The 16,652-nt window shown below is 55.1% G+C and overlaps 2 protein-coding genes across 2 annotated transcripts; both read right to left on the bottom strand.

Annotated features, from left to right (window-relative positions):
* Positions 1–9,681: 9,681 nt before the first annotated feature.
* LOC144717736 (lysophosphatidic acid receptor 6-like) lies at positions 9,682–10,887 on the bottom strand. The gene has a single exon (XM_078593336.1). It carries the CDS (start codon positions 10,665–10,667, stop codon positions 9,705–9,707), a length of 963 nt encoding a protein of 320 aa, XP_078449462.1. The 5' UTR covers positions 10,668–10,887; the 3' UTR covers positions 9,682–9,704.
* Positions 10,888–14,686: 3,799 nt separating this feature from the next.
* Positions 14,687–15,625, bottom strand: LOC144717495 (proteinase-activated receptor 1-like). The gene has a single exon (XM_078592865.1). The coding sequence runs from the start codon at positions 15,620–15,622 to the stop codon at positions 14,687–14,689; it is 936 nt and encodes a 311-aa protein (XP_078448991.1). The 5' UTR covers positions 15,623–15,625.
* Between the last annotated feature and the right edge of the window lie 1,027 nt (positions 15,626–16,652).

Genomic DNA, 16,652 nt, shown 5'->3' with positions numbered 1-16,652 from the left:
TTTTTCTATACATTTCCACATGATAAGCCACTTCCTTGTGGCCAGGTCGCTTCTGGAAAAGATCTATATAGCCCAGTGAGCCTTACCTGGTAAAATAAAAAATAGTTTAGTTTTAGTCTGTCCCCCTCCCTCCCCCCTCCCTGCCCCAGTGCTGACAGGGCAGGTTTACCGTGGACATCAGCTTCATTCACAGTGTCAATGCAAACACGAGACGAGACATCCAGGACCAACTCCCCTAAAGTGTATGGAGAAGATCTCACATCGCGTTGTAAACCATGAGACGTGGTGTACATACGAGTTGAGGATTATAGGTGCAGTACAGCAGGGGAAAAAACAACATTTAAGAGTACGCAATTATTGACGTAATATTACATGTTAAGTCATTAACACCTAACAAAAGGAAGCGACATGTGGTACGTTAATAACGGATAGCAAAGCTTTGCATCATCCTCCAGTGCCATGTAGTGTACGAACTGGCAACGTTTTCTTCCAATTGCAATGGCACGCCGCAGGACACGGGGACCGGGACAGAGGCTGTGAGGGCCCCGCTGTTGGCCTGGGAGGCCCTCTCCACTTCGAGGCGTTATAAAAGTCGCGGCTGCAATCTTGTGGTGTACAGCTGAGATGTGTAGAGAAACATCTTCCAGATTAAACGTGTCGGCATTGTTCCGAGTTGGCACGTTGCGCTGGGACGGCCTTGTGTATTTGTGTAGTGTGTGTGCTGTGCACCGGCTCGCTCGGAATGAACGCCCCCGTCGGTCTCGCCGGGCACTGGTGGCTCTACACGTGGTAGCCTGTAAGCTCGCGCTGTGGAGGAGGCGAGGGTTAGCGGAACACCTCATTGATGTGATGAAACTCTCTTCCCGTGGGCGTCGATGAGGTGCCATACTCTGGCTATCCAGAAGACGGCAGTACAGCAAGTGGACTAATGGCCATCTGTTTCCATCTGTACGGGGATAGAGTGTTGCCCCATCACGCGTGTTTGCTCCCCCTTCCTCCCAATTGGATAAGTAACTCATTAATTGGCTAAAAACGTCTCGAAATGAAACCTCAATATAGCAGGACCATCCTACGACTCAATGTACAGTGAGGGAAAAAAGTATTTGATCCCCTGCTGATTTTGTACGTTTGCCCACTGACAAAGAATGATCAGTCTATAATTTTAATGGTAGGTTTATTTGAACAGTGAGAGACAGAATAACAACAACAAAAATCCAGAAAAACGCATGTCAAAAATGTTATAAATTGATTTGCATTTTAATGAGGGAAATAAGTATTTGACCCCTCTGCAAAACATGACTTAGTACTTGGTGGCAAAACCCTTGTTGGCAATCACAGAGGTCAGACGTTTCTTGTAGTTGGCCACCAGGTTTGCACACATCTCAGGAGGGATTTTGTCCCACTCCTCTTTGCAGATCTTCTCCAAATCATTAAGGTTTCGAGGCTGACGTTTGTCAACTCAAACCTTCAGCTCCCTCCACAGATTTTCTATGGGATTAAGGTCTGGAGACTGGCTAGGCCACTCCAGGACCTTAATGTGCTTCTTCTTGAGCCACTCCTTTGTTGCCTTGGCCGTGTGTTTTGGGTCATTGTCGTGCTGGAATACCCATCCACGACCCATTTTCAATGCCCTGGCAGAGGGAAGGAGGTTCTCACCCAAGATTTGACGGTACATGGCCCCGTCCATTGTCCCTTTGATGCTGTGAAGTTGTCCTGTCCCCTTAGCAGAAAAACACCCCCAAAGCATAATGTTTCCACCTCCATGTTTGACGGTGGGGGTGGTATTCTTGGGGTCATAGGCAGCATTCCTCCTCCTCCAAACACGGCGAGTTGAGTTGATGCCAAAGAGCTCCATTTTTGTCTCATCTGACCACAACACTTTCACCCAGTTGTCCTCTGAATCATTCAGATGTTCATTGGCAAACTTCAGACGGGCATGTATATGTGCTTTCCTGAGCAGGGGGACCTTGTGGGCGCTGCAGGATTTCAGTCCTTCACGGCGTAGTGTGTTACCAACTGTTTTCTTGGTGACTATGGTCCCAGCTGCCTTGAGATCATTGACAAGATCCTCCCGTGTAGTTCTGGGCTGATTCCTCACCGTTCTCATGATCATTGCAACTCCACGAGGTGAGATCTTGCATGGAGCCCCAGGCCGAGGGAGATTGACAGTTCTTTTGTGTTTCTTCCATTTGCGAATAATCGCACCAACTGTTGTCACCTTATCGCCAAGCTGCTTGGCGATGGTCTTGTAGCCCATTCCAGCCTTGTGTAGGTCTACAATCTTGTCTCTGACATCCTTGGATAGCTCTTTGGTCTTGGCCATGGTGGAGAGTTTGGAATCTGATTGATTGATTGCTTCTTTGAACAGGTGTCTTTTATACAGGTAACAAGCTGAGATTAGGAACACTCCCTTTAAGACTAATCTCAGCTCGTTACCTGTGTAATAAACGACTGGACCACGATGTCTGGCTCAGTGTCCTTTATTCGGTTCGTACTGTATTCCCACACGGCTGTCTCTACTCTGTAGCTTCTCCTCGGTGCTGACTCCGATGTCGGCCCGATCCACAACAGCAGCCCCGCTGCTGTTACTCTCACACAGCCCCCCTTGGCTGTACTCGCTGCAACTCCTCTCTCCTTCGTCCTCTCTGCAGCTCTGACAGCCTCGTGCTGTCTCTCCCTCTTCTCTCCCGCCACACCTGGCAGCCACACCGCTGCCTCTAACACGCAGCCCTTCTGGCTGTCTTCTCCGCAGCTGCACACCACTCCGTAGCTTCCTCCTGTCTTCGGGGTTGGCTCCCGATGGCCGTCGGTGCCCCCCCTCTTCTCACTCGCCCGCGTGGCCTCACTCTTTTCCGCTCACACCCCGACTGACTTCCCCTTCCGGTTTACCCGCTTAAGGACCCGAACCTTCCACCCACGTCACATGGCTCCACCCCCCGTGACGTCACATCCGGAAGGTCGCTTTCGCCCGCATTACACCACCCTCCCCCGTAGAAAAATCCCAGCCGACCTCGGCTGACCAATAGCAATCGTAATGCGGCGAATCGACCTACCCCCCTAAAGGACACTAAGCATACAATGTAACAGCAAGAACAACAACAACAACAACGCAATTAACATCAACGAACGTACAAAAAGCATGCAATAAATACAACTGTAAGAAAAAGATAAAAACACAGCAACAATCAACGAAACGTAAGCGATTTGGAACGTGTGCGGGTCGCCGGCCCGTCCCGGACGGTCGGCGGCCCACTCGCAGAACGGGAACGCGATGAAAGTCGAGGAATGACAGGGGGTAATCCCCCTGCCGCAGCTGGAAGTCCACCAACGTCCCGTGTCCCTAAAGAATTAGTCTTGGGCTTGTCCCGTGACCGTGCCCGCAGCTGGGTCGGAAGGGCTGCAGGGCTCGAAGGTCCCGCAGACCTGGCAGGCGTCCTCCGAGCAGGGCCCCTCGTCCCCCGCAATGTCACGGCCGGCCTGTCTGGAACAGGTACGACAGGCACTCTAGCAAGATCAATGGACGCAGGCAGGGGAGAGTCAGCAGCAACAGACCCCGGCAAGGCAACATTGGGGGATGACGCATCATGTAAGGGAGCAACATATGGTTTCAAGCGCGACGTATGCACAACCCAGCGACGAGACCCAATTTGGACGCGTGCTGACTGTGGGTTGGGAACCGCAATGAGACGTACGGGACCATGCCAGGGTTTGTGCAATTTCGGAGAGGTTCCCGGACGTACCTGTGGACAATGAAGCCAGGCTAGGTCCCCAACCTTCCAGGGGCACTCCCCCTCGGACCGTCGCGCATATCGCTCGTTCCGGGCCTGGGCTTTGGCCGTCGCCACGCGGGCATTCTCCCGCGCCTCCGTGACTCGGCGAACCGTGTCCTGAATGTATTCAGGAAGTGGTTTACGAGGTCCCTTCACCCCAGTTCCCAATTGCACATCCACCGGCGGCACGTTTTCCCGACCATACATAAGGTAAAACGGCGAATACCCTGTAGCCGCATGAGGCGTCATCCTGTACGCCGAAAGCACTCCGGGGATGTGCAGATCCCAATCTGATTGTTGTTCGCTCACGGTATGGCAAAGCATGGCAGACAATGTCCTGTTCAGCCGTTCAACCATACCATCCGTCTGCGGATGGTATGGGGATGTCCGTACTTTCTTAGTCCCAAGGCCCGCGCACACTTCCGCCAATAATTTAGAAGAGAAATTCCTGCCCTGGTCCGTGAGGAGTCTCTCAGGCGCCCCCTTGTCCATAATATACCCAAACAAAAAGGCGTCGGTAATGGCCGCGGCCGACTGATCGGGCAACGGCCAGGCCATCGGCCAACGGGAGAGGTACTCAACCCCTACCAGCAAATATTTATTTCCCCTCGCCGATGGTGGAAAAGGTCCCAATATGTCCAGTGCCACCAATTCATTGACTCGAGACACCTGAATCGACTGGAGAGGCGGCACGTAAGGATGTTTCGGCGGCTTACGTCGTGCACACGCAAGGCACGCGCGCACGTGCCCTACGACATCTGTCGCCATGCCGTGCCAAAAATAATGACGTTGCAACGTCAACAAGGTCTTCTGCACCCCTAAATGTAAGAGAGTGTCACAATGGAGGGTTCTAATCAACTCGAATCGCAAGGACGTTGGTACCACCAGGCGCCAACGTTCCTGGAACCCCTCCCGCCACATAAGCAGACCATCTCGGAGAGCGGTTTGCGGCCCCACAGCCGTACTCGGACTCCCATTGTCCCTAGCAGACCGCTTCCGCAAGGACACCAAGGACTCATCCATCATCTGTTCCCGGATCCAGACAGACCGTGGCAGATTCAAAACCCCGTCAGCCGGTCCCGGTTCCATCGGAGTGTCCGACTTCTCGACGGCCAACGTAAGCGGCTGAGGGGGGTTTGGAATCGGCGAACACCTATGCGTCCCCGACTCACATTTACAAGGGGCGCGCCGCGGTAATCTGGAAAGTGCGTCAGCGTTCGCATGGCGCACTCCCTTCCGATGTTGAATTTGGAAGGAAAATTCCTGTAGCGTGTCCAACCAACGTGCCAACTGTCCGGATGGCTGGTCAATCTTAAGGGCATATTGCAAGGCCGCATGATCCGTACGCACAATAAAAGAACGACCGTAGAGGTATGGTCGAAATTGCCGTAGGAAAAAAACAACCGCCAATAGTTCTCTGCGAGTGACACAGTATCGGGTTTCCGCAGGAGACAAGACTCGGCTACCATACGCCACGACACGCTCTACACCCCCTTTAGACTGTGATAATACCGCCCCAATACCCGTGTCACTCGCGTCCGTATCAAGAATGAATGGGTGATCGAAATCGGGATAATCCAATGTTGGGGCCGTGGCCAATAGATCACGCAGACTCCGAAAGGCCGCCTCCTCCGGCTGTCCCCAACCAAACTTCCGTCCTTTACCCATAAGGAGATGCAAGGGCCTCGCAATCGTCGCAAAACCCGGCACAAATCTTTGGTAATACGAGGCAAATCCCAAAAACCGCCGAACATCCCCCACGGTGGCCGGAGTCGGCCAATCCCGGACGCACGCCGTCTTTTCCGGATCCGTGGACACCCCCTCAGCACTCACAATGTGCCCCAAATAGCGGACGGACCGTTGCAGTAGGTGACATTTCTTTGGTTTGAATTTCAATTTGGCAGAACGCATCCTCGTGAACACTGTCTCCAGCCGCGTCAAATGTTCATCAAATGTGCGGCTGAAGACAATAATATCATCCAAATATATAAGACACGTCTCCCACTGCAACCCCGACAAAACGAGCTCCATCAATCTTTGAAATGTAGCAGGGGCCGCATTCAATCCCATCGGGAGACAGTTGAATTGAAATAACCCCTGCGGCGTACGGAATGCGGTTTTCTCCCGTGAGGACTCGTCAAGGGGAAGCTGCCAAAATCCCGAAGAGAGGTCCAGTGTAGAAAAGAACTTAGCCCCCGACAATGCGTCGAGGGAGTCATCCATACGCGGCAGGGGGTACGCATCTGCCACCGATATTTTATTCAATTTCCGGAAATCAACACAAAATCGCAATTTGCCATCCTTTTTCTTAACCAAGACGACCGGAGCGCCCTATGGGCTGTTAGATGGCGATATAATGTCCGCAGCCAACATGTCTTCCACTGCCCCCCGCACGTGTTCTCGCTCCGCAGGACTCATCCGATGCGAATTTAATCGAATAGGGGCAGCATCGCCCGTCTCAATGTGATGGTAAAGCAACGATGTGCGGCCCAAATCCAAATCATCGGAGCTGAACACATCGGAATATGTCAACAACAATTTACGCAGCGCACCACGTTGCTCCATGGACAGGGAAGAATTTCCGTCACATAAGTCAGCAACCCAACGATTATCCGAACCCCTTGGCTCGGAAACCCCAGCAACCACTCCCTGGCTATGCGGACAATCATGCGTCGCAAACGCCGTAGTGGCATGTGCCACAACCGTACCGGCCGGAACACGGACGTTTTCCCCCCCCGCATTAAGCACCTGTAAAAACGGTAATTGATCCGGCCGGACGATGGTCTGTGCCCCCACTAACGCCAACCCGGTTGTTATCGTGGCGGACGGTGACAACAAGACCCCTACTGCTCCTAGCCGATCAGGCAGGGGCTTCCGATACCGCAAGGGTATAAGCATCTGTGTACCAGGTGGGATGTCCACAGATGCGACGGACAGCGCCTGCACTTGTACGGCCGAAGCAGGTCGCCCCCAGGGCGACGGCAGAAACGAGATTTGACGGCCCCCCGGCAGTTCAATACAATTCTCATTGATTTTGATCAAAATGGGCATCTTAGCCAAAAAATCGGTGCCTAACAAACAAGGAACCGCCAAAGATCTCGATATTAACACAACGCCCGAGGCCGACACATCCCCAATAGATATCTTAGCATCCACCTGGCCCACGATACCCATGCTACCCCCGTTCGCAGCGACGCACGACCCATAAACCGGACGCACAGCCCCCGGCGGGATGCCCAACAGATGGAAAATGACATCCGAAATAATAGTCGCAGACGCGCCGGAGTCGACCAAAATGCGTACGTCCACCCCTTGTATAGACCCCGGTACAGTGGACGAACCCGTAGCGGCCGCGACGACTCTCCGTGCCAACTTGCGCCACTGCGTGACCGAGCGACAAGGCCCCGTCGAAGGGCTTTCTTTAACAACAACATTAGGATCGCGCAACGAAGGCGATGGGTGAGGTGTAAAGCCTTGCCGGGTGTCTGGTGCGTGCCGACATGCCTGTTTCGGAGGATCTTTAGTCGACTTGTCCGGTACCGAGGCCTCCTGCTGCGGCGGAGCCGGGAAGCGGGCCCAGCAGTCTCTGGCGTAGTGGCCCCTACGCCCGCAGCGGAAACATTCGGCATCGTTGCGCCGAAGCGCAGGCCTTGCCTCCTGACGGCCCCGTTCCGGTAGCGCCGCGCGCGGCCTCGGCCCGCCGCGTCCCGTCCATGGAGCGGAGGCGGCCGTCAGCTGTTGAGGGCCCCGGTCATCCGGAACGTAGACAGCCTGCGCAGGGTTCCACCCCAGCGCATCCCCTTCTTTGACGGGCCCCCCCGTCCACGCCGTCACTTGTTTCCAGCGACGGAGATTGAATTGCGCATCGAGACACTTAGCAGCCGTCCGGGAAGTTAGCTTCTCATGCCCACACACAGGCATGGGGATCCCTAGATCCCGAGACAGCTCCAACATTTTCCCTAATATGAGAGGCTCGAGCAGGTCCTGTGGCGTCTCAGGATAAGCTGCCATGGCCAGCTCCAGCACCGCACCCCTGAACGCCACGGGCGACTCCTCTGGTGCTCGTTGTCGTTGAGCGAATCGCCGATGCGCATCATCTGGTGGCTCGTAAGCGTCGGCCATTTCTTGAAAAACACCACGTAAAGTTGCCTTCTTATCGGTCGTTATGGAACGGAAAAATCGGACAGATTCGTCGTCCAGGAGAGTCGGCAACACCTCCAAAGCCTCCGCATCGGTCCATCTTGCTGTGCGTTCCGCCGCCAAGAAGCCGCAGGCGAACGCGCTCCAGTCCCCACCGACGGAAAATTCTTTAACTGTAGTAAGGTGGCGACTCCGACTCCTCTTCCCGCCGTCTTCCAATGGTGGTGGTTGTGGTGGCAAATTCAAAATGGCGTCGGCCCGCGGCGTGGCCAAGATGGCGGTTTGGCGCCGCGGAGCGCGCAAGATGGCGGCTTCTTGCCGCGTGGCCAATGGCGGCGGCAGGACAGGCAACGTGGCGGCCCGCGGAGCACCAACTGCGTCCTCCATCGTCCCTGGCGCGATGAGATGGCATAAATGCGTCAGGACGTCCTTAAGTGCCTCCAGTTGTACCGCCATCTCTTGCCATCGTTGATCAGCGTCTGATGATGTCGACGGACCCGCCACCGCGCCGACATCCTCCACTCCCGTCCCCGTGCTCGCCTCTGCAGGGCTCTCCTCCACCACCCCAGCAGAATGCGTGGTTGGAGGGAGTTCGTCGTCGTCGGACGAAGAAGCCGATGCAGGCGCCGGATTAAATTTCTTCCTCACTTGTTTCGACATGCCGTTGCACTTCTGACACCAGTGTAATAAACGACTGGACCACGATGTCTGGCTCAGTGTCCTTTATTCGGTTCGTACTGTATTCCCACACGGCTGTCTCTACTCTGTAGCTTCTCCTCGGTGCTGACTCCGATGTCGGCCCGATCCACAACAGCAGCCCCGCTGCTGTTACTCTCACACAGCCCCCCTTGGCTGTACTCGCTGCAACTCCTCTCTCCTTCGTCCTTTCTGCAGCTCTGACAGCCTCGTGCTGTCTCTCCCTCTTTTCTCCCGCCACACCTGGCAGCCACACCGCTGCCTCTAACACGCAGCCCTTCTGGCTGTCTTCTCCGCAGCTGCACACCACTCCGTAGCTTCCTCCTGTCTTCGGGGTTGGCTCCCGATGGCCGTCGGTGCCCCCCCTCTTCTCACTCGCCCGCGTGGCCTCACTCTTTTCCGCTCACACCCCGACTGACTTCCCCTTCCGGTTTACCCGCTTAAGGACCCGAACCTTCCACCCACGTCACATGGCTCCACCCCCCGTGACGTCACATCCGGAAGGTCGCTTTCGCCCGCATTACACCACCCTCCCCCGTAGAAAAATCCCAGCCGACCTCGGCTGACCAATAGCAATCGTAATGCGGCGAATCGACCTACCCCCCTAAAGGACACTAAGCATACAATGTAACAGCAAGAACAACAACAACAACGCAATTAACATCAACGAACGTACAAAAAGCATGCAATAAATACAACTGTAAGAAAAAGATAAAAACACAGCAACAATCAACGAAACGTAAGCGATTTGGAACGTGTGCGGGTCGCCGGCCCGTCCCGGACGGTCGGCGGCCCACTCGCAGAACGGGAACGCGATGAAAGTCGAGGAATGACTGTTCAAATAAATATACCATTAAAATTATAGACTGATAATTTCTTTGTCAGTGGGCAAACGTACAAAATCAGCAGGGGATCAAATACTTTTTTCCCTCACTGTAGCTTTCCTGGGTATTTAAATAATTAACTAATTGCTATAAATGTTCACGCGTGGCCGTCATCACATCTGCATCAATGGACTGACCAGCGCCCAAGAGCATTCGGAGATGCCGTCTGCCCGGGCAATAATCTCGCGCTACGCTGAGCCTCGAAGCGCTGTGGCTAAATATGAATGGGAGACACTTGATTGGCATTGCCTGTGTATTTTAGAATCCCTTGGAGAGATTTACGAAACGAAGACGACCCGGTATATACCAGCAGCGGCTCAAAGATGCTGTTCAGCACACTGAGGCACAGGGTGATGTCTCTCAGGAGGGCGATACTGTTGAGAGAGAAGGCGTTCGTCTTGCTCTCAATGAAGCCGATGACGTGCGTGCAGTTGTACGGCGTGAGACAGACGATGTAAATGATTAAGCTGACGACGGTCATCTTGGCAGCTCGGATTTTTTTGTTTCGACTCGTCGTGAGTTGCCGATGTCCGTTGAGAATGAGAATTTTTAGAACATTTCCGTACGAAAACAACGTTATAACCAGCGAGGTGTAATATAGTGAAAAAAACACGTAGAGTCTGTACGGGATCAGGAACTCCACATCCTTCTCCGTGAATTGTTCGTAGCATCTGATGGACGGAGCGCTGCCACTGCTGCTGTTGTTGCTGCTGGTGGTGACGTTGGCATAGCTGAGCACGGTGACGGTGCTGACGGGGATTATGCTGGAAATGCTGATGAGCCAGATGAGGAGGCACAGAAGCCACGCTGCTCTGGGCTCGCGCCACTGGGAGGCCACGAGAGGATGCACGATGGCCATGTACCGGTCCAGGCTGATGGCAGCCAAGAACATTGGCGTCGTATAGGCGTTTGTGAAGAAGACGACGATGTACATGCGGCACAGGAGGTCCTGCAGGGTCCAGTTGTTCATGCGGAAATGATAAACGATTTTCATTGGCAAACAGAGCAGAAAGGAGACGTCCGCGGCAGCGAGGTTGAGCATGTAGACAGACATGGAGTTCTTCTTACTCGTGCAAAGCACCCATATGGCGAGCGCGTTCAGCGGGAGGGCTATGATCACCACGATGGTGTAAATGATCGGGATAACGAGGAATTGAATCGTCTCACTGCCGCCCATTTTCCTGATATATCAGCAACAACAACAACAATCTCTGCTGGAACAACGACACGGTCCGGGCGCGGTGGCGCGAGTGCGCCGCACCCCAAGGAGCCGCTCGCGCTCACGCGGGGCTCGCGGTCACTCCGCCTCGCTCAGCCGCAGGAGCCCCGTGCCGGGGACGCGGTCCCATCCCCCGCGTGGAGCGACCAACGCGTGAGATGATGGCGCTGTCAGCATGGAGACACCTGGGGTCACACGCGCAAGGGGATGATCGCGCGGTGCAGGCATGAAGAGGAACATTCTGGAGTCTACACCTCGGCTTGCCCGACCAATATTCACGATTCCATTATTCATTTCTTATGGCTGTCATCTAAATATGTATGTTGGACTTCTTTCGCACCGTACACAACCAACTGTTCTAATCGTCAAATCAAGTCATCAATTTGGATATTTGCCCACGTGGAAACTCAGACTTAGCCGAGTGGAGGCCCAGGCGAGTGGGCCTATTGCCACTGCCATCGAGGTTGCCCAAATACCACTGCACACGCTCCGATTGCTCATTTGGCTTTGCAAAGCAAATATTTTACCGGCTCCTGCAAACGAGTTTTGGAAACTCATAATACGTCTCCACTAGATGACTTTAACCGAAGTGATTTCCCTACTCATTTTCAGATCTAGTCTCGGCATAAAGGCAAACCCGACTGTGTTTGTATTCAGCAAACCAGCGCACTCACCGTCACAAGTCGCCCGCTCTCTCCCACGTTGTCCTCCCACCTGGTTGGAGAATATTTTGCTGTCTGGCTCGTGTCCACTATTTATATACGAATTCGGCGTAAGACCAACACGCATTGTTTTGTGATATTATATTTCCTGTTGTGGTATTATATTTCATTACTCTAAATAGGTAGAGAAGAGGCACCTGCTCGCAATGGGGCGAAGCGATTGTTGTGGCCGTGACTGGTTCCACGGCACGTTCAGACCGGCTGTGGTGTTTTGCCCCCAGCGCACTGCGCAACCGTCGGGGTCACACGCGGCGGCGGCGGCGCAGCCCGAGAGCGCATTCACTTACTTGCCGAAAGCTGAACTGGACTCGTTTGTTGCTGGCAACATGAAGTGTGACTGGCCCAAAGGAGTTTAACAAAGCAAATTATCGTCGAGGGAAGAACCAGAGGACCCAGACATACATTCACACGACCACGGGGAGAAGATGCAAACTTCAAATACTATAGAGCAGGCGTCAGGGTCGCGATCAAACCCACGACGCCATCTATACCACGCGGAGTAGTTAACATGGGGGGGGGGGGGGGGGGCTACGTGAGGGATTGGGGGGGGGCTACGTGAGGGATTGGGGGGGGCTACGTGAGGGATTGGGGGGGGCTACGTGAGGGATGGGGGGGGGGGCTACGTGAGGGATTGGGGGGGGGCTACGTGAGGGATTGGGGGGGGGCTACGTGAGGGATTGGGGGGGGGCTACGTGAGGGATTGGGGGGGGGGGCTACGTGAGGGATTGGGGGGGGGCTACGTGAGGGATGGGGGGGGCTACGTGAGGGATTGGGGGGGGGGCTACGTGAGGGATTGGGGGGGGGCTACGTGAGGGATTGGGGGGGGGCTACGTGAGGGATTGGGGGGGGGCTACGTGAGGGATTGGGGGGGGGGCTACGTGAGGGATTGGGGGGGGCTACGTGAGGGATTGGGGGGGCTACGTGAGGGATTGGGGGGGGGGCTACGTGAGGGATTGGGGGGGGGCTACGTGAGGGATTGGGGGGGGGCTACGTGAGGGATTGGGGGGGGCTACGTGAGGGATTGGGGGGGGCTACGTGAGGGATTGGGGGGGGCTACGTGAGGGATTGGGGGGGGCTACGTGAGGGATGGGGGGGGCTACGTGAGTGATTGGGGGGGGCTACGTGAGGGATTGGGGGGGGGGCTACGTGAGGGATGGGGGGGGCTACGTGAGGGATTCGGGGGGGGGGGGGCTACGTGAGGGATTGGGGGGGGCTACGTGAGGGATTGGGGGGGGGCTACGTGAGGGATTGGGGGGGTCTACGTGAGGGATTGGGATGGCTACGTGAGGGATTGGGGGGGGGGCTACGTGAGGGATTGGGGGGGGGCTACGTGAGGGATTGGGGGGGGGGCTACGTGAGGGATTGGGGGGAGGGGGGCTACGTGAGGGATTTGAGGGAGGGGGGCTACGTGAGGGATTGGGGGGGGCTACGTGAGGGATTGGGGGGGGCTACGTGAGGGATTGGGGGGGGGCTACGTGAGGGATGGGGGGGGCTACGTGAGGGATTCGGGGGGGGGGGCTACGTGAGGGATTGGGGGGGGCTACGTGAGGGATTGGGGGGGGGCTACGTGAGGGATTGGGGGGGTCTACGTGAGGGATTGGGATGGCTACGTGAGGGATTGGGGGGGGGCTACGTGAGGGATTGGGGGGGGGCTACGTGAGGGATTGGGGGGGGGCTACGTGAGGGATTGGGGGGAGGGGGGCTACGTGAGGGATTTGAGGGAGGGGGGCTACGTGAGGGATTGGGGGGGGCTACGTGAGGGATTGGGGGGGGCTACGTGAGGGATTGGGGGGAGGGGGGCTACGTGAGGGATTGGGGGGAGGGGGGCTACGTGAGGGATTGGGGGGGGTGGGTCGCTGCCCCACGTCGCTGTGCGCTGCGCTGTCTCTCTGTGGTCTCGGGCAAGTTGGATCCCAGCACCCGGTTCTCTTCACAGCATGCCACACGCTCCCCCGCTGTCGGCAATCATCCAGCCCCCGCTGTGCTTCAACCCGGCGTCCCCACGTGCCCTCAACATTGCCGCACTCTGCTGCTGCTGATGCTGCGGCGGCGTCGTGGCCATGCACCTGGGCGCGCTCACCCGATCTGCCCCCTGCATGTGTGTGTGTGTGTTAGTGTGTCTGTGTGTGTTAGTGTGTCTGTGTGTCTCTGTGTGTGTTAGTGTGTCTGTGTGTGTTAGTGTGTGTGTACGTGTGTCTGTGTGTCTGTGTGTGTGTTAGTGTGTCTGTGTGTGTGTTAGTGTGTCTGTGTGTGTGTTAGTGTGTGTGTGTTAGTGTGTGTGTGTGTCTGTGTGTCCGTGTTAGTGTGTCTGTGTGTGTGTTAGTGTGTCCGTGTGTGTCTGTGTGTTTGTCTGTGTGTCCGTGTTAGTGTGTCTGTGTGTGTGTTAGTGTGTGCCCCCGTGTATGTGTGTCTGTGTGTGTGTCAGTGTGTCTGTGTGTGTGTACGTGTGTACGTGTGTACGTGTGTCTGTGTGTTAGTGTGTCTGTGTGTGTGTTAGTGTGTGTCTGTGTGTGTGTCTGTGTGTGTGTTAGTGTGGGGAGCGGTAGTGTAGCGGTTAGCGCACTGCGCTACGAACCATGGGACCCGAGTTCCATTTCCGCTCACGACCAACACCAGTGACGATTATCTGAATCGGTCCTGAGCCTCCCCTACGTCGACTCAGCCTCAAATGAGTAGCCGGTGCATTGTGTAAACATCGCCACTAGGGAGATAAAGGCGGTTGAGCGTGGCGCTGGCCACCCACCCCCTCATGTGCCGTGCCGACCTTCATATGTGCCACTCAATAACAGCACTTGCCCCAACAATCTGTGCAGGCGATACGGGGGACCTTTGTCTTTGTTGTTATTCCGCTGGCCCACTCGGCAGCCGAGCCGCGTGCGCCCGGGGAATGCCCCACGTCGCAGTCCGCATCCACAGGCAGCAGCCTCAGGCCACCGGGGCACGAGCCGTCTGAGTTAGAACCTCACTTGACAACACGATTGCTGTTGTTATGATTACGTTTTTTTGTTTGTAGATCTGTAATTGTGGAATGCTTTGACGTTGTCTGCCGGCCGAGTCGCCCCCTCGAGAAACACGCTCCTGACTCTGAAGGATTATTCACACCACGCTTTTACTCCAGAAGATTCCACATCGTCATTTAAATTGCGTTATAATTATAATAGACACACACACATAGACACATATAGACGTGTTGTATTGATCGTTCGCTTGAGTCCGCTAGCTGTCGCTGGAGTGGCCGTCTGGACAACGGCGCGTTCAGACGCTCGAGGAGGACACCTGGTTGGCAGCCAACCGGCAGCTGAATATGTTCTTGACGGACGAGCGGAATGCGGACGACGCGATGTAAATGATGAGCGGGTCGAAGAGGCTGTTGAGCGAGCAGAGGCAGAGCGTGATGTCTCTGAGAATGGAGATGGCGTGATAGGAGAAGTTGCTCATTTTGCTCGAGGCGAACGCGGCGAGGTGCGTGGCGTTGTACGGCGAGAAGCAGAACACGTAGATGAGGATGCTCACGACCGTGATCTTCGTGGCGCGAGACTTCTTCTCCTGGTTCGACTGCTGACTCGTGACTAGAACCCGAATGATATTCCCGTAGGAGAAGAGCGTCACCACCAGCGAGGTGAAGTAGAGAGTGACGAAGAGGAAGAGCCTGAACGGAACGAGGAAGTCGAGATCCGCCTTGGTGAACGCTTCGTAACATAAAATTCTCGGTGGGTCGCTGCTGTTATTGGTGGCATTCACGACACTTAATATGGTGACGAAATTCGATGGAACAGAGTGGCTCACTGCCAAACTCCAGATCACCACGCTCACGATCCACGCCGTCCGGGTCTTGCGCCAGCCGGTGACCCAGAGCGGGTGCACGATGGCCAAGTAGCGATCCATGCTGATGGCGGCCACCAGCATGGTGGCGGTGTAGAGGGTGGAGAAGAACGTCATGGTGTAGACGCGGCAAAAGAACCCCGGCAGAGCCCAATGGTTTCCCTTCAAGTGGTAGACGATCTTCATCGGCAGCACCAGTAAGAAGCTCGTGTCTGCTGCGGCGAGGTTGAGCATGTAGACGGACATGGAGTCTTTCTTTTTCGAGACGAGAATGCAGACAGCCAGCAGGTTGAGAGGCAGCCCCAGGATGACCGAGACGCTGTAGAACGTTGGGATGATGACCGAGGGCAGTAACTGGGAGAGATCCATTCTTGAGCAGCAACTGGATCTGCACGCGACAGCCGGGTAACAAACTTGATTTGGAGCTTTCGTGACGGCAGGAATTACTCTTTGGTTCTTTCGGTAAAGTCACGTAGAAAAAAAAATAGCATATGACGTTTCGATTGCAACACAAGCAATCGTCATCAGGTACAAATGAAAGAGAAAACAAACCTAGTAAACTTAGAAATATGATGCAAATATAATGCAACCAAGTAGGGTGTTGACTGCTATGTTAGCCGATTCTCCGTGTTGTATTGCATTGTATTTCTAAGTTTACTAGGTTTACTAGGTTTGTTTGTTTTCTCTTTCATTTGTGCCTGATGATGATTGCTTGTGTTGCAATCAAAACGTCGAATGCTATTATGTAATTATTTTCTTTCTTTCTAAGTGACTTTACCGAAAGAACCAAAGAGCCGGGTAACAAGCTTGTGCGCGCGTGGATCAAACAGTTGGGATGTGTGTTGCATTACACATTGCTGTGAATTGTCACTATGTTGTCTTGAATAAGACGCGTATTGTACCTACCCCTAGAGCGTGCGGTAACTTAAACTCGGGAATGGTTACAATAATATCTCGTATTGGTAACTGGGGAGGGGGGGGGGCACATCGATACAGAGGTCCTCAACACAGAGCCGAGCAGCAGCAGCAGCGGCCCTGCCCCCGCTGAGCCTGCGAGGGACGCTCACCCGCTCAGCTCATGCGAGAGTCGCTCCACCGTCACGCGACGTCACAAAGACGCACGTCATGTGACTTCCTGCTCAATCGAGCACGCGGCCCGGTTCGAAGCTAAACATGCATGACACGCGGCACGCGTGTTCAATAAGGGAAGGGGGGGGAATGTTTGCGAATGACCGCGTGGCTCTGCGGCCATGAGCACGCTCCGTGATCGCACGCGGTGCGGGAGTAACTTGGTGGTGGTGGTGGCAGGCGTCTGCTACTGCAGCCCCATCTCCACGGAAGTTCAACTCCGCACAGAGAGCCGCCCTGTGACGCTCGCAACCCACCGGGAGGAATCAGC

This window comes from Lampetra planeri, chromosome 4 (genome assembly GCF_965212315.1).
Source record: "Lampetra planeri chromosome 4, kcLamPlan1.2.h2, whole genome shotgun sequence".
Classification (NCBI taxonomy): domain Eukaryota; kingdom Metazoa; phylum Chordata; class Hyperoartia; order Petromyzontiformes; family Petromyzontidae; genus Lampetra; species Lampetra planeri.
Note: the sequence above shows the minus strand (reverse complement) of the source record. Positions and strands in the feature narration are given on the sequence as shown.

Excerpts from the sequence above, each read along its gene's own strand:
- LOC144717495 (XM_078592865.1), bottom strand. The coding sequence starts at position 15,622 with ATGGATCTCTCCCAGTTACTGCCCTCGGTCATCATCCCAACGTTCTAC.
- LOC144717736 (XM_078593336.1), bottom strand. The coding sequence starts at position 10,667 with ATGGGCGGCAGTGAGACGATTCAATTCCTCGTTATCCCGATCATTTAC.